The 26,852-nt window shown below is 41.4% G+C and overlaps 1 protein-coding gene across 1 annotated transcript in view; it reads right to left on the bottom strand.

Moving 5' to 3' along the window:
- The window catches only part of EP300 (E1A binding protein p300), a 100,360-nt gene extending 74,847 nt beyond the window's left edge, over positions 1-25,513 (bottom strand). Inside the window, exons 1-2 of the mRNA XM_061639242.1 lie at positions 23,859-25,513; positions 9,761-10,419 (exon numbers count right to left, since the gene is read on the bottom strand). Of these exons, the coding sequence (XP_061495226.1) occupies positions 9,761-10,419; positions 23,859-23,952 (753 nt within the window). The 5' untranslated portion in view covers positions 23,953-25,513. The remainder of the gene's footprint in view (positions 1-9,760; positions 10,420-23,858) is intronic.
- Positions 25,514-26,852: the final 1,339 nt, after the last annotated feature.

Here is a 26,852-nt window from a genome sequence, read left to right as displayed (position 1 = left end):
GCTGCAATTTTATGCCACTGCTTTACCATCCGAGATAATATCTGCCCTTTTTCTTGGGGTCAGCACTTGCAGGCCCTACCAGTTCTGACATTTGACAGCCAAGGCAAGATGTCTATGTCTCTAGACTCAGTCCAGGATTTAATCCAATTTACACCCAGGACTACTAGGAAGAGAACTTTTGGGATGTTCACTTGTGGTTGGATGTTCACTCCCATACAATATAGGTAGCTAAACAGGCAATGTCAACTATATTTGAGGGGAAAAGACCAATGGCTATTGTACAATTGTGCATTTTGACAGTGTGCAGACCATAGGTATCCATGCCATGTTTTTCATAAAAAAAATTATCTGAGGCTTGGATTTGTTGTCCAAGACTGCTGCCTCTTTATTGATTGAAGAACTAAGAACCACTGTCCTTCCTTCCTTTAATACATATAAATATAAATGGTTTGCTTTTGGGGTATGCTAAAATTAGTATGTTAATAGTTAGCAGTACTTCCATTTTTCCTCTACATGTAAACAATTCATGTATATGCTATTTAATTATGGGAATATTTTAAATATTCCAATGAATGGTTTTTCCAAGTAAAATTTTGAATTTGTTTGAATGCAATGTTTAGATTATATTAGATGTGCTTAATTTAATATATTCACTAATAGGCAAAAAAACCTTGCCGTTTAAGAACGTACCTATAGCCCACAGCTATTTCTATCCAACTTTAAAAAGCAGGGAAAGTGAACAGCTATAGTGAATGCACAAGGGGAGCAGGAGACCTGAACTCCTCTCTGAGATAATGTACTGCCCTACAAAGTTGTCAAAATGCCAATACAATTTGAGTTGGTCTTTCACAGTCCAATCCACTTCCTGTGTAGCTTGGACGAATTTGGTAGCATGTGCCTCTGAGCATATGGTGAGTGGTGGCAACACCTGCCATCTCCAAAGATAGAGAATTATATTTGTGTATGTTTGTTGGTGTTCTTCTTACTTTGCTTCTTTCCTGTGTTACTAATGTTTCTACAGAGAATCTAAACCAGAAAAGTTTATTTCCCTCATTATTCATCCTAGAAATCTGTGTCAAACTGATTTTTACTAATTTCAAAGCCTTTTTATTGGTCAGTGTCATATGATGGTGAAGACAGCATTTTTTTGTGTTTCAAATTGGCGCTTATGTTCTATTTCTATTTTGGGTGCATTAACAGTGGAATCTGAAACTGCAGTTTGATGTAAAATCAGACTGATTCCAATATGTTGCTCCTTCAGCAATGACTCTAGCTGTTGGAAAAAAGAGGATGCATGTTTTCAGCCTGCTATGTTTAAACCACTTCATTTAAGGCAAGGTGGGCACAGTCAATTAAAACATAGAGCACACCTAGCATTTTGCTAGAATATATTTCACCTCCCACTGTTTTATCTTGTGCAAACTGAGACACTCCTGAGGTCCACTTGAGACTATTCTGCAGACGTCAGTGCCATTATTCCACAATTATGTTTGGAGTTTTTTTAGTGTAAATTTTGCAAAGTGTTGCTGTACTTCACATATTCACAGAAATAGAAAAAAGAAAATGATTTCCTATAGGAAACTTCACTAAAATTGCAAAGGAAATCAGACATATTCAAAGTGACCATTTGAACTATATCAACTGTCTTAATAATGTTGCTTCCTCCCTACTAAAACAAAATCAGCACAGCACGTGTCTTCTTTCTATTATTTGGGCAGATTGCAGGTGTTGCCACCACTCACCATATGCTCAGAGGCACATGTTACCAAATTCTTCCAAGCTACACAAGAAGTGGATTGGACTGTGAAAGACCAACCCAAATGGTGTTTGCATTTTGACCAATTTGTAGGGCAGTCCGATATCTCAGAGAGGAGGTCAGGCCTCCTGCTCCCCTGGTGCATTCACTATAGCTGTCCACTTTCCCTGCTTTTTAAAGTTTGATAGAAATAGCTGTGGGCTATAGGTACGTTCTTAAACCGCAAGGGTTTTTTTGCCTATTAGTGAATTTCCCTGCTGTTTAAACTGGGAGGTAAGAAATGGGAGCCTGTCCAAGTTTGCTGATAATGGATTGATCATTTGCATCCTTATTGAGTTCAATGGGATTTACTCCCCTGCAATCATGCTTAGGATAGGTGGAACTGACCACAGAGGATGGGGAGGGGAGGAGGGAGGGGAGGAAACGCAGAGGAGAGGACTGGGAGGGGAGCAGGCAGGAGGGGGAGGGGTGGAGAAGGACAGGTTTGATCATTTGCATGTTTATTGAATTCAATGCGATTTACTCCCGCGCAATCATGCTTAGGATAGGTAAAACTGACTGGGGGGGGTGAGGGAGGGAGGGCTGGAGCGGGCAGGGGAGGAGGAAGAAGGAAGAGGGGAGGGGAGGAGGAAGGAAGAGGGGAGGGGAGGAGGAAGGAAGAGGGGAGGGGAGGAGGAAGGAAGAGGGGAGGGGAGGAGGAAGGAAGAGGGGAGGGGAGGAGGAAGGAAGAGGGGAGGGGAGGAGGAAGGAAGAGGGGAGGGGAGGAGGAAGGAAGAGGGGAGGGGAGGAGGAAGGAAGAGGGGAGGGGAAGGAGGGGAAAAGCAGGTCTGATCATTTGCATGTTTATTGAGTTCAATGGGATTTACTCCTATGCGATCTTGGTTAGGATAGGAAAAACTGACCATGGGGGAGGAGGAGTGGGAGTGGGAAGGGGAAGGAGCATATTGAAGGGGGGCAAAGGAAGGGGAGGGCAGGTTTGATCATTTGCGTGCTTATAGAGTTCAATGGTATTTACTTCCATGGAATCATGCTTAAGATAGGTAAAACTGACTATGGGGAGGAAGGGGCAAAGGAAGGGGAAGGGGCAAGAGGGAGGGGATAGGAGGGAGGAGAAGGAAGGGTTTTGATCATTTGCATACTTTTTTAGTTCAGTGGGATTTATTTCTATGCAATCATATTTGAAAATGGAAATGGACTGCCTTCAAGTCGATCCCAACTTATGGCAACCCTATGAATAGGGTTTTCATGGTAAACGGTATTCAGAGATGGTTTCACCATTGCCTTCCTCTGAGGCTGAGAGGCAGTGACTGGCCCAAGGTCACCCAGTAAGCTTCATGGCTGTGTGGGGATTTGAACCCTGGTCTCTCAGATCATAGTCCAACACTGACCCAGGGAAGGGGCAGGGAGGGGAGGAGATTGGGTGGGTGAGGAGATTGGGTGGGTGAGCACTGGGCAGAAGGGAAGCCCCTTTCCTTTCCAAAAGGAAAACATTATGAACAGTATCATTCTTTTTCAGGCTTTCCCCACCTTTTTATTCTACAGCAGGCACATTTAGCCTCCCACCCAAATTTAAACCAAAACGTTCCTTGGCCACATCTACACCAGGCCTTTATTTCACTTTGGACAGTCATGGCTTCTCTCAAAGAATCCTGGGAAGTGTAGTTAGTGAAGGGTGCTGAGAGTTGCTAGGAGACACCCTGTTCCCCTCACAGACCTTCAATCAGAGTGGCTGACTGTTAAACCAGTCTGGCCACTGGAGCTCTCTCAGCACCCTTCACAAACTACACTTCCCAGGATTCTCTGAGGGAAGCCATGACTGTCTCAAGTGAAATCAAAGTCTGGTGTGGGCGTGGCCCCGATTAGGCAATCCCAGCAGCTGTGAGTCTGGCTTTTAGAATTCTGAGAGTTTGTTCTTACTGAGCATGCCCGCACTTATCATAGACTGCCAGCCAAAATTTATTACATTAATTAAAAATCAGCCAGGCATTTTAACTTTTAAACTGCAGAATATGAAGGTCAGAGTATGGGGCAAGGTCAGTATTAGGATTACAGGTACTCTGTGAATATGGCTGATTTTTAATGAATTTCAACAGATTATGAGAACTCTCAGAGAAAAAAGTCCAAAAGGGCTCTGAGGTTTTCTTCCTCTCTTTTTAAACTTTGAACTCTCTATTCTCTCTGACTGTTTTGTGTATCACCATGAAAATTGAGAGGGTTGTTAAGCAAGCGTTTCTGAGTTCAGAACTATAATTTTTGTAAGGTTTTGTTTTGAAATGAGCTTATGGGAAGCATCAGAATGGCATGGGGGTATTTTCAATTTAACACTGCGGAATGTGAAAAACCCACACTGGCTATAGTACACAGCCACTCTCGTGGCTGTATAATTTCCCTAATCAATTATAAATGTATCAAAAGAACAGTATTTTGGCTAACTTTTGATACATTTATAAAACATGTAAAATTAACATGGTTTTGTTTGTTTCCTTTACTAAACAAAAAAGTGAAACAAACATGCTAAATCAGATTTCAATCTATTGATTGCATCAAAAGAAGTGACTGAAATCCAGTGCTTGTCAAACCTTTCGAGATAAAATTATCTAAGGTTTCTCACATTATTAGGTCAAGGAGAGCTCCACACAATACGCCACTTCCCTATAATACAGGATTGCTGTACTCCCCCACCTCCCATTTAAGACCCTGGGTGCCCTTCAGATATCCTGTAAGTCCCTAACATCGGTGAATACAAGTCCACTATCCAAGCTTCAACAATTCCCTTTACCAGGGCAACAATGGTGTTGCCCCCTCGCAAACACTACAAGCAACCAGCCTTCCTTCCAACTGCAGAAGAGGGTGGGGGTGGGACACATCGTAGCCAGGGCTGTGGAGTCGGTACACCAACCTTTGACTCCGACTCCTTTATTTTTCTATTGTCCGACTCCTTCATAAATGGCAAATGTATATTAACTAGTAATAACAAATTTACTGTAGTAAAATACTAAAATGGTAACATAACGCATTTCATCACTACCAAGTGAATCATCAGGCTAGATTCATAGAATAGTAGAGTTGGAAGGGGCCTATAAGGCCACTGAGTCCAACCCCCTGCTCAATGCAGGAATCCAAATCAAAGCAATCCTGACAGATGGCTGTCCAGATGCCTCTTGAATGCCTCCAGTGTCGGAGAGCCCACACTAACAGAACATAACATTGACAGAACAGAATATATATTTATTTGATTAAAATTTCTGAACAATGAAACTTTCCTAAATTCCTATGAAAGTTTTATTCGACTCCACCCAAAATTGCTTCCGACTCCAGCTCCACAGCCCTGATTGTAGCAGTTGTACAGCAATCCCTGCATCTTAGGAGGAAGGTTAGAAGTGTGGCCAAGGTACCTACCAGCCCAGCACATAAACAAATCAGTCTACTCCGCTCCAGTAATGATATCTTGAACTACTTTCAAGCAGTAGCAAAGTTAGCACACATCCTCTCCCTGGCCTTTCCATTAGGAAAGGTGGGCAGGAGGGTTCAAAGGCTCTAAGAATGGCTGTTAGATGCCACTGCCTTCAAGCTGCAGCCCCAAAGCTTATATATTCCCCTGGCCAGGGGAGGTGATGGGATGGGAGGCACTTGCTAGGGAAGGAGCAATACCAGCAAATAGTAGGGCCCTGCCACTGTCATCTTTGTTGTTTATTTCACATGTTAATCCTTTCTCTTTCCAACTAGTGTTTATAGGACATGATTTCCACTACTTCCACCAAAATGCCTCCTAAATCAGCAATGGCTGCAAGACTTTCCCTTTCCATGAACCACTGTATGCCCAATTCACTGTTAAGATAATTCTCAAATACAGTAGTGGCAGAGTATTCCTAGCAGGGAAAGAAGTAATATTTCTACTTCCCTGACTTCCAGATATGAACTCGCACCTACAGTAGACACTGGTGATAAGGCATTTTGCCCATTACTGTTTCAAAAATGTTGCCTTCTCGAGCACAGAATAGAGATGAAAGCACATTAAGGTAGCAGTCAAGTCACAAGAAGATTCTTCAATACTATCAGCTCTTATCTCAAGCTAAAAAGATTTTGCTTCAATAATCCACCCACTAAAATTTATGATTCACCCCTATGTTTAGGGACAGGACTTTTCCACAAGTCTGTTCTTCAATTTAAATTCTAATAAATTCCCAGAATGAATCAACCATACATGCATCATTCTCTTTCAAGGTTAAGACACTGTTCAACTGACTGGGCATATATACAAAAAAATGACTAAAGGTTGGTCATTTTTGTGGGTTCTATTACATTTAAAATGTTATTTTATATTCTAATAAGGTGCTGTTTCAAGTTATGCCTAACATTGATGCTACATATTTTTCTGAAACTCCAGATTTCATCTAGCCATACAATTTTGTATTGCATTTGGCAATTTAGAAGCTCTCTTTTGTCACCTGTGTATGTGCACAGCCAACTGAACCAGCAGTCCTGATGGTTACTTTTAAATGATAAAGCCCAACCTCCCCCACCTCTGCTTTTTTTTTTTAAATGAGCAAAGTACACTATACTGCTCTTTGGTCACATCCAATTTCCCTTGCTATTGATAGCGTGATGCTTTCCATTCTTCCCAACAAAAACACACTTTCAAAAAATAAAATTATGCTCCTATCTGGTCACTGTAGCTACAACCATCATTCTAAGCTTTAAATTTTTATTCTACACTGTTACTTAGAGCTAGTTATCACCTTTCAAGTTTGCTTGCATGCCCTTAGGCCTGAGCTATCAGCTGAGATTCTGCAATGTTTAGGAACCCAAGAGCAGAATCTGGTAGATCAAACAAATCCCCTTTGCAACACTGTTTTGCTTTTTGGCAAGCAAATCAGTTCACAAATATGGAGTTGCAAGACAAACAGCATTTGACTGATTTAGCAAACTTTGTCAGCCATACAACTTACAAAGCCAGCCTGCATCTAGGTAGTAAACCATACCTGCCAGTGAGAATCATGGGTATGGATTCCACAGTGCTGAACTGCAGTATGTTCACCAGATTGTCATACTACAGAGACTGAACAGAAGGCTTGTCGAAAGACAGGTGACAGGACATTACACGCAGAGACTGCATAGCTCCATTCTGCTGCAGAGGTCTTCACCAGCTTAGTGTCCTCTAAATGTACTGGACTTAAGAGTTGATAAAAATCAATTTTTATTTTTTTTAAAAAATGGATTTTTAATTTAAATCAGATCTCAAAATTTTCTTAAATCAATTAGTAAAAAAATCTAGGTCAAAGATATTATCATGAATACTAATTACACAACTTCTAATTATATTCTATGAATATGTTAACAGCAGTTTATGGAGATGAGATCCTATTCTGCAAGTGATGTACATGAAGTGCTCTCTCTCTCTCTCTCTCTCTCTCTCTCTCAAGGCCTCTAAGTGCAAAGATAGAGAAGATCAATGAATAGAGAAATTTTGGGCGATGGAGTTTATGTGAACAAAGAGACCACTGAAGTGATAATCCAGCTCTAGCCTCTTCGGCAGGTGTAGAGTATATTTTTTCTTCCTATGGACTAGTTATTCTAAATTGAGAAATAAGTTGGGAACTGAAAAAGCAGGAAAGGTTGTATTTCTTCTCCAGACAACGGAAAGGAAGGCAGAGCTGAAAAAGACGACTAAGTTAACTGTACCACCCAATATTTTCTCATGTTGACTCATTTAAAATTGGCTAAATTTTATTTTTTAAAGAACTTTACATTTATCTAAAAACCAAATTAGTTAACCATTCAAAAATCCATATGCATGTTTTGTTAATGTTGTTTGTTGAAGAAGAAAACTAAACAGAAGAATAAACAATCTTATTAGTACAATTTAAAGGTCTGTTTCTTGATGGTGATTCTGGCACATCATATCATGATTAGTTGAACAGCTGGAGCATTTCCTCTCCTGAATGACTTCACAAGTTCATTCTGCTTTAGTACTAAAATTACCAAACTATCCCATTTTTTGCTGAAAATTATTCTGAAAACAATTCAGAATAGCAGCTTAGTGTGTACCTACCTACTAATGAAATCTACATCTCTGAACATGTATTAAGGTTATATTAAGCAATAATGTACTATTAAAATGATGATTAATAGAATCTTCCTCGTTAGTGATTTAAAGTGGGATTTAAATCATTGAAGTTGAGTCTTTCACAGAAGCAATTTAAATCATGATTTAAATCAAATCAACCCTGACTGGACCACATCTCCCACCAGAGCTTTTACATCAGCCATGGAGAGAACCTGCAGCCTTTCAAGTCTAATTAGGCCCAGAACAGGTCCTAATTTGGCTTGAGAGGTTGTTTTCCCAAAGCTACACCTATCTGCCCCACACCTGCTGTCATGTGATGTCAGGTATGGGGCAGATAAAGAAGTGGCTACTACTACACAATCAAGAACCTTAAAGTGCACTCTTAATTGTTGACTGGCAAGGGAGGCTTGCTGTTACTACCGATCAGCTGACTAATAATGAGAGCAAGCCTGCTGGGATCAGGTGCACCATGCAGCTCCCCATGAGGACCTCTGTAGCACAGCCAGCCCCTGCTCAAAGCAGAGCTTGGCGTCAGCACCTATCAGTTAAACAGTGATAATGCCAAGCCCCCTTGGGCTGAGCTTTAATTTTCCTTTGCAGCATGGCTTGCTGTGCTATAAATGAAAATTAGGTCACCTGACATCATAGTGACATTAGGTGATTCACAGATGGGTGGAGGCCGCCCATTCACCTGTTAAGTGGCCCACCAGGATGGGAAACCCAGGGTGCAGCTCATCACCTGCATCCAGTTTCCCACATATGCTCTGTGCAATGATTTGTTAACTTTCATTGGCTACCACTCAATGTCAGCAGCCTAGTAGCTTGCTATAAGATCTCCCCACAGGAAACCTCTATTTAGACAAGTATCTGTTCAGTACTTGTTTTAGATATAATTCCAATCCTTTCCCAAAACAATTAAGGGACAAACTCTTCTCTATCCTTTTCCCTGAAGTAGTATTTAAAACTATTTGCTAAGGTCACACCAGAAGCTATACAATTAGCTTCCTAAACATCAGGAAAAATGTCCTATTACAACAGTACAACAATGGACCCAATTACATAAGGAGGTGGTGGCTCTCCAATAGTTGGGGGTATTCAACTGACAGCTGGACAGCCACCTATTGGGTATGCATTAACTTGGATTCCTGCATTGATTAGGGGACTGAAATTGATGGCCTTATAGGCCCCTTCCAATTGTACCATTCTATGATTCTACAATTAGTAGTGATGGTTTTAAAATGTAAAGCGTTTTTCAGTTCCACCACTAATATGTACCCTCTTATAGACACTGAATTTGACATTTTATTACATACACAGTAGTGTTTTTTCCAAAAATATATGAGCAGCCCTTTTGGAGCAAATTAAAAAAGACTAACATGTTGTATGCAAAAGTTACTGCAGAATGCCTACAACAAACATGCAAGCTCCTCTTCGCTCTTTGGCACCAGCCTCTGCATTCAAAAATATGCTGTCTCTGGAAGTTAAAATTAGCTATCATGGCTAATGGCCGTGATCAAGATTTTCAGTATTCTGTCCCAGGCCACTACTTTACAAATCAAGGAAAAGACTACACACACTTCCTAGCCCCAAATATAGCAATGCTTTTTTTTTAACCGCAATATTGGCCTTTGGAGTAGTTTCAATACTAAGAAAAAACTTCAAGACCTATACCACACATAAGATCATACTGAAGGAGAAGAACTAACGTACCAGTCATAGGTACTTTGGAAAGCTATAAATGCAGGCCTTAATTCTGAATAGTAATACTGTAACTGGACATTGAGTCTACTAGGTTTTTTAAAAAATACAATTTTTCACATTCAGCTACATGCCTCCTTATTATACATTAATACACCTTAATATTCATAAGTTCCATTCATAATTGCAATGAATGCTGTAAAATGTTAAATGCGATCATAAGAAAATATTTATCTTACCTTGCTCATTGTTCCAGGCTGTGGGCCCCTCAAGCCTGCCTGTCCTCCCATTTGTGGAGAACCTTGCTGCAGAGTCTCAGCCAGCAAATTACCAGCATTACCCATTCCTGGGTTTGGGTATGACATGTTAGAACGTCCTCTTCCTGCTCCAATTGAACCATTCAAAACTTGCCCCTGCATCATTCCTTGTCCATTTCCTGCAGCCAACATACCAGGATTAATGCCAGCATTTATTCCTGCATTCATTCCCATTCCCGGCTGATTTACTGGACTGTTCACTGCTGGCATCATTCCTGCAGTGGGTTGAGTTGACGGACCTTGATTTGGTCCACTTGCGCCCATCCCCAAATTTGGAGATGTCAATGCCGCCTGTGTCATGGGGCTTTTGACCATACTGTTTAAGATTCCCATTCCAGGATTGTTCTGTTGGGGCTGACTGGCCATGCCCTGCCCTGGCCCACCAACTCCCATATTAAGGTTTGGTGAGCTACCAGCCCGTAATAGTTCCGACAACTGTTTGTGTTTTGAAGCAGCATCTTGTGCCATACCAAGGCTAGTCTGCAGCTGATTAATATCACCACCATTCGTGAGTCCCAGTTCTGTGGTGCTGATTAGTTCATCTGGTAAGTCATGTTCCAGATCAAACAGGGATCCAAAATCTGGGGGAGAAACAAAAAAGTGGTTTAGAACACTGAGCAGATGTTTCAAATCAAAGTTAGCTTTTTCAATACTTATACAATATCACTGTTCTTATTTAATTTGCTTTGCAGCTTAAAAGTATAAACAGGGTTGTTTTTAGTAATTCACATTTTTCCTCAACAACCCTGTGGAGTAGGTCAAGTTGAGAAATAGTAATTGACCCAAGGTGAACATAGCTCAGCGGGGCCTTGAATTAAGGTCTCCCCTGTCAAAATCAGACACTACAGCCACTATACCACATGGCTTCATGTTTATATATTCAAGACTTAATTTCTTTTCTTGCAAGATTCTCACTCATGCTAAAAGCTTTCATTGTAAATTAACATAAACCATAGCTCAGGGATAGGAATTGGTTCTGGCCACCAGGCTGAATGCTTATCTCTCTCCATCCCCTGGCCAATTTTGGTAGGTGGATGAGGCTGCCCACCTACCAATTACCTACATCACAATGACATCAGGTGGCCCATTTTCTTTTGCCCACACAGTTTGAAATCATGCCACTGTGTGCAAAGGCACAGTGCTTTTCAAACACTAACGATCAGCTGTTTGTCAGCACAGAGCACTGTCCCTTCTTAGCCAATTCCAGTGGCGCTCATTCCCAGCACCCATCAGCTGAACAGCACAGTCAGTTACCTCCACTTGCAAATGAACAATTGGGACTGCACTTTAAAATCCCAATTGTTCCTCTGCACCCATGTTCTTACCTACCCCACCAATGATGTCACATAGCATATGTGTGGAGCAGATAGCCTTGGTGTGTGGAAATCAGCCCTGAGGGTCATACTGGGACCTATGCCAGGCCTAATTAGGCCCATGAGCTAGAGGTTCCCCACCCATGCCACATGTCAAAGAGCTCAAAGCACTCCAGACATGTATTTGGTAAACCTTACAAACAGCCCTGTAAGATAGGTCAGTATTAAGACAATACCAAAGATGAAAGCTAAGCAAAACAACAGTAGCTGATGACAACCCCTAGCAAGTTCACATCTGAAGTTAAATGAAAAAATGGAAATGGACTGCCTTCAAGTCGATCCCAACTTATGGCTACCCTATGAATAGGGCTTTCATGGTAAGCGGTATTCAGAGAGGGTTTACCATTGCCTCCCTCTGAGGCTAGTCCTCCCCAGCTGGCTAGGGCCTGCTCAGCTTGCCACAGCTGCACAAGCCAGCCCCTTCCTTGTCCACAACTGCCAGCTGGGGGGCAACTGGGCTCCTTGGGACTATGCAGCTTGCCCACGGCTGCACAGGTGTCAGGGCACATAACTCCTGAGCCACTCACTGTGGGGGTGATCTTTAGCTGGCCCTTTACACCTGGGAGACACGAGCGGGGATTTGAACTCACAGACTCTGGACTCCTAGCCAGGCTCTCCTCCCCACTGTGCTATACCAGGGACTAATTAGGCAACACCATGTCTCTTCATGTGCCAGTATAAGAAATTCTTCCTTCTTGCTGAAGTATGGAGAGAGATAAATATATACCCTGCACCATGAAAATAAACTTCAGTTACACAGCATCCACACCAATATGTGTGGTAGTAAGAGTGTATAGTCCCTGAAGATGAGTTTCTAAAAATACCCTTGAAAGATCATGAACCTTTTAAACAACACTTTTTAGGTTTTCAATGCTACAAGCCTCAGCTGTCAAATGTTATACAGCAGCTAATTAGTGCGTCTGTCTATCCACACAACAGAAGAAATAAATAATTGCAACGACAATTCAACAATTACAACAGCTCTTTATATGCTCTGGACTTTCATTTCCAAAACTTGAGAACTAGCAGGATTCACCTAGGATTCTAGGATTCTAGATTCAGGATTCTAGCCAGAAAGAACACTAACTATCCACAGATATCCACAGACTTAAACCAAACCAAACATGCAACAACCTGCTCAGTTTTTGGGCAGTGAACATTCATTTTGTTTGAAGACAATTATGTAATTCACATGTTTTACATATTCAGCAATTTTATATCTCAGTAAAAGATCTACCAATTCCATATTACTGAGAGAGAACAGCCTGGTTCACAAATAATATTAAATCATGGTTTGGTCTTATGTGGGAACTCAGCACAGCACTTCACCTACAGTTTGTTAGCAAGAATAAGTCATGGTTTGTTGTTGGCTGACTGATATTATTTTATTTATTTATTATTTGAGTTATATCCATCCCTTCCTCCCAGCAGGAGCCCATATTAAAATTAAAAACCGTATTAATTATGGTTACAGCAGCATGGGCCTAATTAGGCCCAGTGTGTGCCCCAATTTCACCTGCAAGTCCATTTTCCCCAAACCATGCCTGCCACGCAGCTGAAGTTATGTTATGTCAGGTGTGGGGCAGGAAGGACATGGCTCCACTGCCAGTAAGCTCCACTTTGGCTGTTTGCAGCACCATATGTTTTCAAACCACACCTGCAATTGGCCTTTTTCCCCTCTGTAATCCGCCTGCAAAAAAAAATCTGTTTGAAGGTATGGTATGAATACAAACTCTGCTTTCAAACAGACTTTAGAGGAGTTTGCTGTAACCTGCTCCACTCACCTGTCAAAGTTGGCACGTGGGAGGTGGGAGAATTAAGGATCTAGCCAACCAGCACATTCAGTTCCCCACCTCGTTTAGAGTTATGTGCGAACCAGAACAATTCCTCAACTATGGTTTAAGTATGGTTTGTCTGATCCACCCAAATCACCTTCCAAGGTAGATGCACACTAGTTAAGAATAGCTGAAAAATGAAACCGTTTCCTATGCTCAGCAACTCTCCAGCTGTGTTAGAGAAGATGATGTCACTGCTAGATCTGCCTGTTAACAGGATCCTTCTCCTGCCCAACTCCTCCATCTCCAGGCTTCACTTCACAGCTGTCTCTTAATAAGATTGTATTCCTTAACAGAAATTTATCTGCTCTGACCCACCTACACTGCCCAGCAGTAATGATGTGGAGCTGAAAATGTAAACGGAAAGTTAAATGGACTATTTCCCATGATGACCAGCTTTCTCCACTCCCATTTAAAAGCTTAAAAGCCTGTTGGTAGCATTTTACAAGTCATGCCTGCGTAAGTGAGTATGGGGCTTTTAATAATAATTTAAAAGCAAGAGAAAAACCTTAAGACAAATTTATCCTAAGTTACTCCCCACAAGCAGCCATTTGATGGATATTCTTCCCAACTCCCCATTGACACAATTTTTTCTTCTCTTTCCTCCCCATTATAGAACAATCCCCTACATATCTACTCAAATGTAAGCTCCATTAAATTTACAGCTGCACTCCATTCTAAGCATATTGAAAAAGCCCCCAGGCTAGATTTTAAGAAGAGGACAGAGGAACACCTCTGACCACCCTGAAGCACCAGCATGTGGAGGATTGAGAGGGATGAGATAGGTGAAGTGAGGTGATGTCAGCAGCAGCAATACACTGATTCCCCTTTAGATATTTCTAAAACCTACCAAGACGCGCACACACAATGTAGTCTCACCCTTCATCCCCTTCCCCAGGAGATAAGTGCTAGGTTCTGGAATACGTAATCTTGCCTGTGAAAGAAAAGTAGTCCCTCCTCTCCACCGGTACCAACATCCCTTTCTAAGAGTGCTACCAACAATGTTAGGTTGTGTCTTCCCACTCTGATACAATCCCTTAATGGGGGAGAGGAATAATGTTACAGAGTAACATTTAGGGTAATTGGTGAGTAGGGGATTAAAGCAGAGCACTGGAAGGAAAGGGTTAATAAACTGGACCGTGCCAAGAACTTTGGGTGCTGCTTTAAGAAGATTTCCACACCCTCAGTCTTAAAGTCTGCCAACGGGATGAAGCATAGTATCCCACTGAGGCAATGGCAGTAGAAAGACACTGCATACATTTTCAGATATTGGGCAGGGAGTACAAACCAGGCCAGAAAGAGACAGGGAAAAAACAAGCCAAATGTCTGTTAGATCATCTGTGGGGAGACTTTTGGTTATGGTGTTGTTTAATAAACTGTGGTTTAACTTGGGCCTGGTTTGCGCATCATACTATGCCAAAGTCAACCTAGCATCCCAACCCACCATGCGCCATTACCACGCTCAAGTCTTTCTTGGGAAGATGGTTCAGGTTAGACAGCAGTAACCCCTGTGAGGAGTGGAAACAGCTCATAACTGCCACAGAATGGCCTGCTCTGATATAAACATGTCTGATAGGGAAGGGATGCTCCACACCAAGTGCTGATCATATGCATTCTAACAGAAAGGAGAATGAGTACCTCTATCAGGAAAGATGAGCACAGTAGGGCCCCACTCATACGGCGGGTTACGTTCCGGACCCCTGCCGAAAAGCAAAAACCGCTGAAAAGCGGAACGCATTGAATAGAATGGTGCGCAATGCCCGAAAACCGCCGTAAAAGTGGAACAAGTGCCACATGAGTGGGGCTTTAGTCTAATTGCGTCTAATTGAAACTGCCGCATTAGTGAAACGCCGTAAAGTGAGGCGCCGTAAAGCAGGGCCCTACTGTACTGCACTACACTAGGTCAGCAGACAATCAGCTGATCATTGGTACTTACAAAGCATTGTGCCCTTGCTCATGGAATTCATATTTAAACTGTGCAAGCAAATGCAAGTTACCTGACATCATTGTGACATCAGGCAATTGACAGGTGGATGACCCCACCCAACCATTAAACTTGGCCCACTAGAAAAGGAGAGAAAGTTCTGGCCAGAGCCAATTCCCCATCCTTGATGTACACAAACAGTTTTCTATGGTGAGTAGCTCTTCACTTACTTGAAGAAAACACTCTCAATTGTTGGTCAAGATTTTTCATTCATTAAATCACAAAAGCATTAGTTTTCCAATACTAATAACCATCATACTGCAACCCTATTTCCATCCTGCTTTAGATGAATATTAATCACCTTTAGCAGAACTTTGAACACTAAATTTAGCTGTCTTAACGACAATTAAGTTTCCTACAAAACATTCAGCTCAGCTTTCCGACTGCAGGTTGAAGTTGGAATAAGGAAACTGACAAATTACAAGGACATCTGATGCACCATTCAGATTTGTTATTTGGGTAGAATATTAAGTTGTTTGCAGAACTGAGAATATGATCACTCAATCTTAAATATATTTACTTTTAAGTGGTGTACTTGTCAATGGAGCTTATCCCTTAGAATGCAGCCTAGTTAGTTAGAATGCAACACTACACACAGCAATTATATCAAAAACTAAATCAACTTTTACAGTACTTATATTAAAATATTCAATATTTCAGTAAAATAGGCTTAAACATCAACAAAATGTCTCATTTCAAAATCATCAACATTCCTGTAGTGTTGCATGACAAAATGGAATGCCTATTTTTGAATGCCCATTCTGTATTCAATCTAGATTTCTGTAATCAATAAACTGTTTCAGAGCTTGACAGAAGGGTAAACATTTTAATTTTTCCTTCAAATACAGTAGCTTGAAGTTCTCCCACTATTTCCAAGGTCTATTTTGGACACGATTATATGGAAGAAACATCAAAGAAGGTAGACAAACGAGAAGCCAAAGTACTCTCAGGAAATATTTCCCACATCTGAACCCATCCAACACATCTCTTCCAAGAAATGACACATTTTTAGTAGAAAAAAATGGCATGGGGAAGATCAGTTAAAGCACAGGAGCAATTTAAAATCTGGACCCAAGTCTCCATTCAGGCTAGTTTTAGTCTACCAAATATTCAGTGTAAAACTAGATACAAAAGTTAATCTACAGGACTGTAGACACTTTCAGAGAAGTGTGAGATCAGACCTTTCTGCTATAAAACCAAAAGAAATCATTGCAGGATACACGGACTAGGCCCAGAATATGCATTTGGGGAAGAAATAAACCTTATTTTTTTTACTATATATTTGTATGGTGGTAGTGCTACTGTTGCAACTAGCCAGCTACAGCTTACACCACGTTCATGAAGCATACTCTGATTTGTACCAATTATATATAACTACCAGAGAGGAAAAGTTGTAAATCGTAGGGCCAAAAGCCCATGAAATGCAAGGAATAACCATGGGTAATTTTTATGTTTACTACTGTCTTGCAACTTTCAGACTGATTTATGGTTTTAAAGCAAACATCTTTCATTACTAAAACACCAACAAGATCAAAACTACAATCCTAGCATAAGATCAGAACATTTAAAAACAGAAAATAGAAATGAGTCTTCACATGGCATAGAAGATACGTGAGTCAATGTCAGATGACCCTCTGTAGGGACAGCATTCCACAACTATAGCACCTGAATAAAAAAGACCCTTTCCTTAACCGCAGCTTGCCTCACTTCTGAAGGCAGGGAAACCCAGAAAAGGGTAGGCTCATGTAGGAGACCCCAAACACATTCCCAAGCGTATACCAGTTAAGAAAAAGTGACTAACCATCATCAGACTTGTCATTTCTCACCAGTAGTAACTGTAAACTGCCCCCGAGCTATTAGACGGCAACTCAGAGCTCACAATTTTCATTACAGTCCCCTGCGCGAGCTTAGCCCTTCAAAAGTTAAATCCATTGGATGTGCTCAGCTCAGTGCTGACCAAACTCAGTCAGAGCTAGTACTTTACAACAGATGACTCCTGCTTTGTTTTGCAAGAGCTCTAGAGTTGATATCCTTTTTGAAATCAAGACCCAGTCAATAAAGAAAATGACTCATCAGCAAAAAGTCCATGTGTGTAGTCTTTATCAACAGATTAGAGTTCCTTTCAAACACTTTTCCCTTTACCAGAGACATAGGGAAAGCTCTGAAACAAACACTAACTGCCTGCATGTGCTGTAGTACTTGTCTTTAAGAGAAAGTAGCTGGAAACTGTAAGTAGTTTTTATATTCAAAAGCTGTACAAGATTGCTTATGAGTACTTGGTTACTTGAAGCTAGTACTCACAAATTAGCTATAAATTGTCATGTTCTTGGACAGAGTTCAGGCAAAGCATTGCACGTTATATTAAGGTGAAATAGATCTGGATGTTCACCTGCAAAACCTGTTTTGTTTTGTCTTTGGTCAGAATCTATTAACAAAATCAGATTTGAGCATTACCTATGCAACTACCACATGATTTTTCACTATGTTCCTTTGAAGTTACACCAAGACAAAATAGATCCCCACCACTTTCCTCTCAAGGTGTTTTTTTCAGTTCTCCAAATCTTAAGACAGATGGATGTTACATGTATTTCCTAGGATTTTTTCCATATACTTTTTTTTAGTTACATATGAATCAGCAGATAAGCCACTAACAAAAAGTTAACTAGAAACTTGTTATTTGCAAGGTCCATTCAATTCTGCATGAAAACTTGACAAAGCTCCTGGTCACACTTTAAATCTCATGGTCTTTTGACTCAACTGCTTACAATTACTATGCACCTGTATACGACACAGGAGAATACCATGCATTTCACAAAGCCTATACCACAATAGATGTTATCGTGCAATTCTATGACTTACAATAAGCATGTTTAGGATTGCAGCAGGACCAGCTCCAGATCTGAGGAAGCCCTTGGCAAAGTGCCCTCTGGTGGGCTGCCTTCCACAAGCTTAACTGGTGGCAGAGGTATGAGCCACCATCTAAATATTTCCCACAATGCCCTGGAGTAGCTGATGCAGTGCTGGGCCGGTATTGCAGCCTTGGTCTTGCAAGTGCCACAACTTCTTCCTTGCTGCAACAGAGCAAATATTGCTGCCCCTTTGCAAAACAAATCCAAAACAAATACAAGCTCATTTTTCAAGCATTCACAGACTGCAGAAGAATTATTCTGATCCACTGATGTAGTCTTTAAAAGCTTTTATTTGAGGTGTTACTTCACCTACAATATGTAGCACAAAGGTTCTGAAGCTAAACTGCAACAGATTTACGCAGGTACCTGTTTGCTTTTAGATACCAAAAATATTGAATGCTTCCAGCTAATACAATGTATTTTAATTGCAATATGTAAGTTTTCTATAAAGTCTAGTATAAATGTTTGCATGATTAGTGATCAAAGATAAATGAGACTGTTTTTGAAGATTCTGCTGAATGTATTATTCAAGTTACTTGTTGGATTTAGTTTGGATCCACCTGCAAGCTCCTTAGCTTTTGTTCAGATATGATAGCACTAATGATATTGACAGTTTATCCCCTAACAAACAGTGTTAAGTGCTTGAGTTGCAACATACAAAGACTGCACCAATTGCTTGGAAATGGGTATCTGCACCTATGTGCGTCTCTTTTGGCTTAATACAATGCCACACTATTTATGGTGGTATAATTTTATAAAGTGTGGTGTATCAGTATCCTAAGCATGTTTACTTGGAAGTAAATCCCGACCTCTGGATTTCGCTGGCACTTATTCCTGTGTATGTTTACAGGGACTGCAACTCAGCATTCTTGTATATTGTTTAACAATTGCATTACTATTGTCGCATGCACCTAGAACTGAAGAGCTACCCTCTCTATAACAAACTTGCATTTTTCAACTCCCCAGATTAGAAGACAGTAAGGAAAATTGGCCATCACATTCCTTAAAAGGTTAGGAAACTATAAACACCTGTAGACAGTGAAACAACTGATTTCAAAACTTTTTAACTCAGTTTGAAAATATATGTGGGAAAGAAAAAAGTACACAGTCCTCTGGATTGCCGTCCAAAGATGAGAGTGAGGGTTTTTAAAGTCTGACAATATCCAAGTTAGGCATTCTTATTTTGTCTCTTAAGAAAAAAATTAAGAGTATGGTCTTGGAGGATAAGCCACAAATGTACTTTCTACTGTGTTTCTTCTTTGCTACAATAATGCAAACCCTGCTGCTCAAAGTTATTGGTGATGTTACCTCATAGCCTACTATGACCTACTGACACCATTACCTACAAGGCAGCCATATTACATTCTACTCACCTAGGGCGAGTAACAACTGCTTGCAGTGAGTGTGGGAACAGAACTCCTTAGGTTACTGCAAGATTAGGAAAAAATTAGCACAATCTTCTCTAGCTTAGCACCCTCCAATTGATGTTAGACTTCAATTACCATCAGCCCTAGCCAGTATGACCGATGGTCAGAATTGGTGGAAGTTGTACTCCAAAACATCTGAAGTGTATCAGGTTGGGCAATGCTGCTTTATCACTAAAAGAAGCAGCAGAGGCCACACACAGAGACCTAATGCTGTTACATGTTCAGTACTCTCCTAATTCTGCCAGGGCTACTTGCTCTATTTTGAATGGCCAAGCCAATCACCTGTGCAGCCTGAAATTGAGGCATTATGGCTTGCTGCCACTATTTCCTGGGGGCTCCCAGGTCCAAGAGATCTACCACTGGAGAACTGGTCCCTATGCTCAACTGCTTGCTATGAAAAAGGACAACAGCACTGACACCTCTTCCCTGGTGTTCATGAGTCCAAGGACAATGGCAAGGAATTCCTGCTATGTGGTGACAGGGACAGGAGACGTATAGAGTATTAACAAGGTTGCTATAAGTACTACAGCCCATTGGATAAGTTTATATTGTGCCAAATACTGAAAAATGTATAAACGATTTCTTTATAGTATTTTTCTATCCTCATTTCATGCAGAAATGAATATATCCCAGCTGCAAAATCCCAGAAGAGTCAGCTGGAAAAGAGTAGAACAAAAGGGAAAATTCAAGTGACTGCAAAGTATATGTTGAGAAACCATGATTTAGTTTCTGACAACCTCAGAAACAGATAGCAAGGCATGATTGAAGTTGATTTGTTCTAAACTGAAAACACACATACCAAATTAAGTATCAAATACAGTATCACTGTACTTTAGACATTTGGAAGTATGCTAATCTGTTAGAGGAAAAACAATTTTGAACACGATTTAAAATTCAGACAGTAGAAAGGTATACATTTTGCAGATCAAAATCACAATTCTAATTAGGTTCACAGAGAGAGAAATAAGCACACAACAAGAAATGTAATACACAAAACTAAGAAGTAAGGCTAATGAGACCTATAGCCAGGATCTAGGGCCATGGAACTATTACCAGGTCTCAAAAGGGATTTGATTCTATGATTTTTAAAATAGGAGTTCCCGCCTCGTCCCAAAATCTGTTTGAAACTGAGGGGACTTTTAAAGGCACTTTTTGGAAGGGGGGGGGTAAAAGTCACACTAAGCATGTCAAGCCCTTTGGGTATGGCTAAAGCAGCTCTTTGGATCCTGACCTATGGAACCAGAATTGTTGGACCTTTTAAGCTGTTTTGAATGTATACTTCACATATTTACAGTTTCTTCTCTGGCTGCAAAGTAGGCAAGATAGAAACAATTTGTTACTGGAAAAAGGTAGTTTGTAAGCATATTAGTCTCAGACTGAAAAACAGTCACATTCCTACCAGTAGCAATAGGCTGAAACTGTGAAGTCCTCACCTACTTCGTGCCTCATTGTCTAACATACATCAACTTTATATGTATTTGGACGATATCCTAATTTTACCCAGAGTTCTGTACATATCTGAACTGCAAAAATACAACTGAAATGCAAACTTGTATTTTCACATTAACTAATCTACTGTAGGGTATGTTTTATTTGACAAAAACACAACTAAATTAAAACAGTTTGGTAAGAGCTTTCATAGCATAATGCATTAACTTTATGGATATGGTATAGTTCTCTCTATTCACATGTTTGCATTGTGCTCTAATTTTGTGTTTTCTACTACGTTTATACAGGACTACACAGCTTGGTTATAATCAAATAATGAAAGACATCTCAGTCCTATAGGAAGTCTGCTCAATATGCAAGGTATTACTAATTGCTATAGCAAATAAAACTTACTTGTTGGAGGAAAGGGAAAACATTGCATTCTGAAGTTTTGATAACAGTTAATATAAGTGATGTGGAAATTCTAACCAATGGTATTGCTATTCAGCAAAGAGACAGAAAAGCTGTATAGATTATCAACTACTCTTATGGCAAGGACATATCCTGGAAATAATATTTTAACAGCTTTTTATTTTTAATTTGCTTTTATACCCCAAATTAATTTAGCATTTATTTGAAATATTTTAACTACATATGGCTTCAAACTTGTGTTAAATATGTTGTAAGGCACCAAAACAAGAACACAGAAATAAAGCAGCTAGGGCTTCTATTAGCTAGAAAAAGATGCAGCACTGTGACGCAGCATTGGGTGGGTGAGGGGGAGGCTACTAGTTTGTTTCCGAAATGAGGTTTACTACCATACCACATGTTAGTATCTTTTAAATGACTTTTCTGCACGGCCATGCTCTGAACACACCACAAATAAGAGCTATTAACATATTTGCAGATTCTGAAAACGAAATAATGTATCTGTACAATCTAACCTCTGGGAAAGAGCAATACTGGAGATTAAACTTGACTAGCCCTAGTTGCAGTATACTGAAAATATTTAACATTTTCTCCAAATCCAGTTTTATTAACATTACATTTCAACATCTCCAGTTGACTAGTATTTCAATGAGGATTCAGTCAAAATGGCCATTATTGATATCATTTGTTAATAGTCAAAAGCATGAGGTAATAGTTACTTTGAATGTAGGTAACAAGCCAAATAACCACTACAAGAAACTAAGCTTGGTCTAGTAAACTTTTCAAATAAGGTGGAGAGAAAGTGATAAAATGGCTTACTACAAATATAGAAAAACAAAACAATACAACTGAAATATGTTTCTTGAGGATAGATTCCAATTGGGTAATAAGATTTTCATGGGACGAGGAATCATTCACTATACTCAACTACAGAGAATGCAATCTTAAAACACAGTCACTAGTAAATTAGATTGCAATCCTAATCACACCAATCTTGCAGTAAAATTCATTTAGCTCAGTTGGATTTACTTCTGAGTAGACATGGTTAGGATTGCACTTCAAGTTCCAATAGGAACCAAAACACAATGGGACTTACTGAGTAAATATGTGCAGGATTCCACTGACTTGAAGCACAATCTTAGGCATGTCTAGTCAGGAGTTAAGAGCTATTGAATTCAATTAGGTTTATTCTTAAAGGTTGCATAGGGTTGCAACCTTTGTAGACCAATCTACATATTTTCATTCTCTCTACTCAAGGATATATGAATCTAAATACCAATCTAACACAATACACAGAAATACTGCACTACCTATCTGCTTTTTGGAAATAGCTTTCAATTCTGCTTTCTTACTAGTAAAATGAAACCTGTTGATATTTAGATAAACTTAGCACCCCAATAAATAGTGTAATTAATGCCACTTCATTTGAAATGGTCTCCAGTTCCTAAACTTACTACAGAGATCTTAAGCAGAGTGGATTCAAATAAAAACACTGCCCAGCAACGAATGCTAAGACAGCTGTAGACATAAATATCTTGTGCATCAAACAAGATCAGCCATTTTCCCCCTGCCTTCACATATGAAGTAGCATAAACAAGTTCAGTATACAGTACAAGACTGGCTACCATCAGTAACCACAATGCCTAGATGTGTGGCTGAAGACCTCTTCTCTGATAAAGTGAGTTAAGAACGACTGCAGTTTGATCACTTACTCCCCATACCTATACGGTTCAGAAAAGCAATACCCAAATGCTCCTCTTGTATAGACAGTTTCATTCTACAGTGATTCAGTTCCCTGAACTTCTAGGACAGCCAGTAAACATTTGTTACCAACTGAACACCTGTAACTTGCATTCCTAATTGCTAAGGAATCCTATGGCTTCCATACAAACTGGCTGGTTTCTAAAGAATCTCAAATAATCTCATATTAAAATACAGCCAAGATAGAAAAGAGTAGTTGTATTCATCCTCACAAATCCAGGAAGACAACATGGGAATTTCAGACATTTTGGTCTTAAAGCAGAGAAGATGCAAAAGAATAAGAAGGTGGCTCCATAGTGTTTCTTAAGGTAAATCAAGTGAACTAATTAACAAAGATATAGATACAAACCTTATTCACCAACATATATTACCTCTCTCCTACACGTATGGATGCTAGTGTTTAAGAATATTTTGTGGATTTGAAAGAAATGGTGGAGGAAACAAGAATCATCCATCAGAATATTGATCAAATTTAAAAATTATTTTCAGACTGAATGCCTCATCTTTAAAAAGCAAGATTTTACAAAAAATAAGAATCTTTATGCACTAAAATGTAAATTATATTTGTGTAATGATTTACACTATAATCAATTATTTTATTTTACAAAGGTTTCAATTTCTGCAGAACAGTCAAATGGGTAAGCAAACAAGACAGACTTGCTTTTAGCCCCTTCAAAGAAAGGGCAGCAGCAATTCAACATCCAATGTGATTGATGCAGCAAGGTGCAGAGGAAAAGTGGATACACAGAAAGGCAAAAAGAAAGAGGGCCTTAAGAAGGGTAGTGAGAAGCAGTCTGTGCAAAAAAAAAAAGGGGGGGACATCCAAAGGGAAAGGAAAGGACCCAAATGCAGAGAGGTAAAAAGGGAGACTGACCTGTGCCGTCGCTTGCAGAGACAGAGAGCGCCGGTGAGGAGAGTTTAGGCCTCTTTGCTGAAGGCGGGCCCGACTCCACCACATTCTCGGCCATTTTTAATTCTTTTTAGACAAACAGAACCCAAGTTAAAGATGGGGTTCCCCAAAGCCGTCAGTCTTCTTCTTGGATCCTGAATCAATTGAACAACAATAAGAGAAGGAACTGAAGAAGAAAGGGACAAAGTTCCTCTTTTTCTGCCCCTCGGGATTGATCTCCGTTGGGTAGCAGCGACTAAGGGGGAACAGAGATGGGAAATAGGGTGTGGAAGCAGTCTTTTATCCGGCCCACAGGGAAAAACAAGGATGAAAAGAACAGAACAAAACCTTCCCCAAACGCAAATATGAGGGCTTGATGGATTTACAAGTCGAATTAAATCCGGCTTTGGGGCTGTTGGTGCTTCCTTGTCGCCGCCAACACCACCATCTTCATTCTCCGGGGGGTCGTCGTCTTCTCCTCCTGCTGCTGCCTCTTCGCCGCCGCCATCAACCTCTTCCTCCTCGGCGTCGTCCTCCTCCTCCTCATCGCCACAAGGAGGCGGGCGAAGGAGGAGAGGAGAAAAAAAGGAATCTCTCTCCTCTGCTCGCAGTTCCTTCCCTCTCTTTCCAAAACCAGCTTGCAACGGGGGGGAGGTATACCCACTGCTAGTGAAAAAGGGACTGGGGAAGGGGGTCACGGACGGAGCGCGTCGAGGGTCCCCAACTCCCCCTGCGCCTTTCTCGCCAGTCACTAATGGCTGCAGAAAGGGGAGCCGTAAGGAGGAGGAGGAGGATGAAGCTAAATCCCAGGAGTCTCCGCTTCACATCTTGTTGTGCAGGAACAAGGAGGCGGAGGAGAGGTTGTTGTCCCGACGGAGGCAGCAGAGATCCCGGACTGGGGGCTGGAGAGGGTGGGCTCACCCCCACCTTTTCTTCCTTTCTTTCTCTGTAGCAGGGTGCCCCCCTTCTGGTCAGACGGAGGGATCGATCCCAGAGCAGGAGGAGGAGAAAGCAGCAGCAGCAACGGCCCCTCCCCCCCTTCTCTCTGCCTCTTCCCCCTCCCTAGGGGATAAGGATGGTTACGACCGCTTGGTCTGCGGAGAGGACAAGACTCTCCTCGGAACCGAAGACGCGATGCTTCAGGCGTTTCTGGAGCGGCTCCGTCTCATGTCCGCCATGCAAGACGAGGGAAAGGGGGGGTTGTAGAGAGAAGAAACAGCTCTCCAAATCTGAGCCAGGCGGCCTCCTGACCCCGCGAACGGGCTCAATAGCCAGAAGGGACTGTGGGTGGGGTCCACCCGGGGTCCCGAGTCTCTAGCCGAAGCCGGGAGTTCGTACTCTCCTACTGGCTGCGAGGCTAGTGTAGTGGGTGTATCACGGAGGTTCTCTCAGGTCTGGCCGGCCAGGGGCCTTGAGTTGCCGTAGATCTCTGTCGTTGCTTTCACCCTCTCAGGCTCTACCAACCAAGCTCAGTCCCTCTCGTTCGCTCCCTCCCCTCACTCGCTCACACACAAACAAAATGGCGGCTGTTGTTTCTTCACTCTCCCGATTCCTCAGAGGGAAGCGAGCGGCGGCGGCCGGAAATGAGCCAAGAGAAAAAAGGGGCGTAGCCAAAAAGGAGAGGCGGGGACGCACGCAGCTCACACACACAATGGAACGCGGAGGGCTGAGGAGGGGGAGAAGTCGAGGCGGGGCTAGCTTCGGTCACGAGACTTGTTCAGCCACTAGGCTTGCGCTCCTTGAGCGATCCCTTCCGCAAACTCTCTCGCCTCCGCCTCTTAAAGGAGAAGACGAAACTTCTCGCCCACTTTCCTCCGCCTTTACGGATATTTTGTGTCGGCGAAAAAAGACCGAGAAGTTGTTGCTTGGGACAGACCTATTGTAAGGAGGGGGGGAGCTTATGTACTCTGGACCTGGCAGTGCCAATGGTGCGCATCGGAAGCTCTCTGTATGAAAACAGGCCCTCCTCTCTGCTTCCCTCATTTGCTACTGCATAGACTCCGGCCCAGACGTTACAACCAAGGAATTGGGGGGGGGCGGTGGAAGAGAGTAGGATTTGGCCAGCCTTACAGTCTTTCATATACGTATAGGCAGGCATATATATCATGATTGAGAACAAAATAATCACACAGCCTCAAGGTGGAAGTGCAAAAGTCTTTTTATCAAGTGATCTTACACAATTCCGTTTTCTCATGTTCCTGCCAACATCAATGTCTGTTCCTTCTAAAGGAAAATTCACCGGGGAAGGGGAAGGGGCTTTATTACGCGGAAAGACGTGGTGTAATGTTGTGCTTGGGCTGATACGTATATCCCCTGTAGTACGCGAGCCTGTTTTTTTGACGCTATGCCTGTGTTTTATCTTGATTTACCATCGTGTCCGTTCATACAAGAATCAACATCGTGCTCTGTTATAGCAGAGGTGAAAAGCCCCCACAGAGTTCAAGTAACGTATATAGTCTTCTGTCCTTCAACATGCTCTGTGTAAACAGAGCATCCTTGCTCTGCAGACACCCAGGGAAAAACAGAAGTACCTTTCCGACTCTTGTGCATTCCTTTGTGGAAAGTGTAGAAATGAGAGGAATCCGTTTTTTCTTTTCTCATCTCCGCAGTTGAGAGTTGAACAATGAATCCATAAGACCACTGGACACATGACTTGCTTCTAGCTTTTTTAAGTGCTTGTAGGAAACGCCTTACCTGAACAGGACAGGTACTGTACTATGGTATACCATCACCTTTAGAAGGGTTTTCTGAAGTCTGTGCTTGCAACAACAGGTCTTGATAGCCAGATTGCCACAATCATTATTTTATTAAGGTTTAGAGGACAAAACAAAAGAGCATTCCACCAGTTGTGTGAATTTAGTCTTTACATTACCTTTTTGCTGGGTTAGACTTTCCTAAGTGATTAATAAGATTTCTTATGTGGGATAGGTGACCTAGAGGGGTGTAAAATCCAGGCACTTATGAGTAGCACCCAACAAA

Source organism: Rhineura floridana, chromosome 8 (genome assembly GCF_030035675.1).
Source record: "Rhineura floridana isolate rRhiFlo1 chromosome 8, rRhiFlo1.hap2, whole genome shotgun sequence".
NCBI classification, from domain to species: domain Eukaryota; kingdom Metazoa; phylum Chordata; class Lepidosauria; order Squamata; family Rhineuridae; genus Rhineura; species Rhineura floridana.
This window is presented reverse-complemented; position numbering and strand designations above follow the sequence as displayed.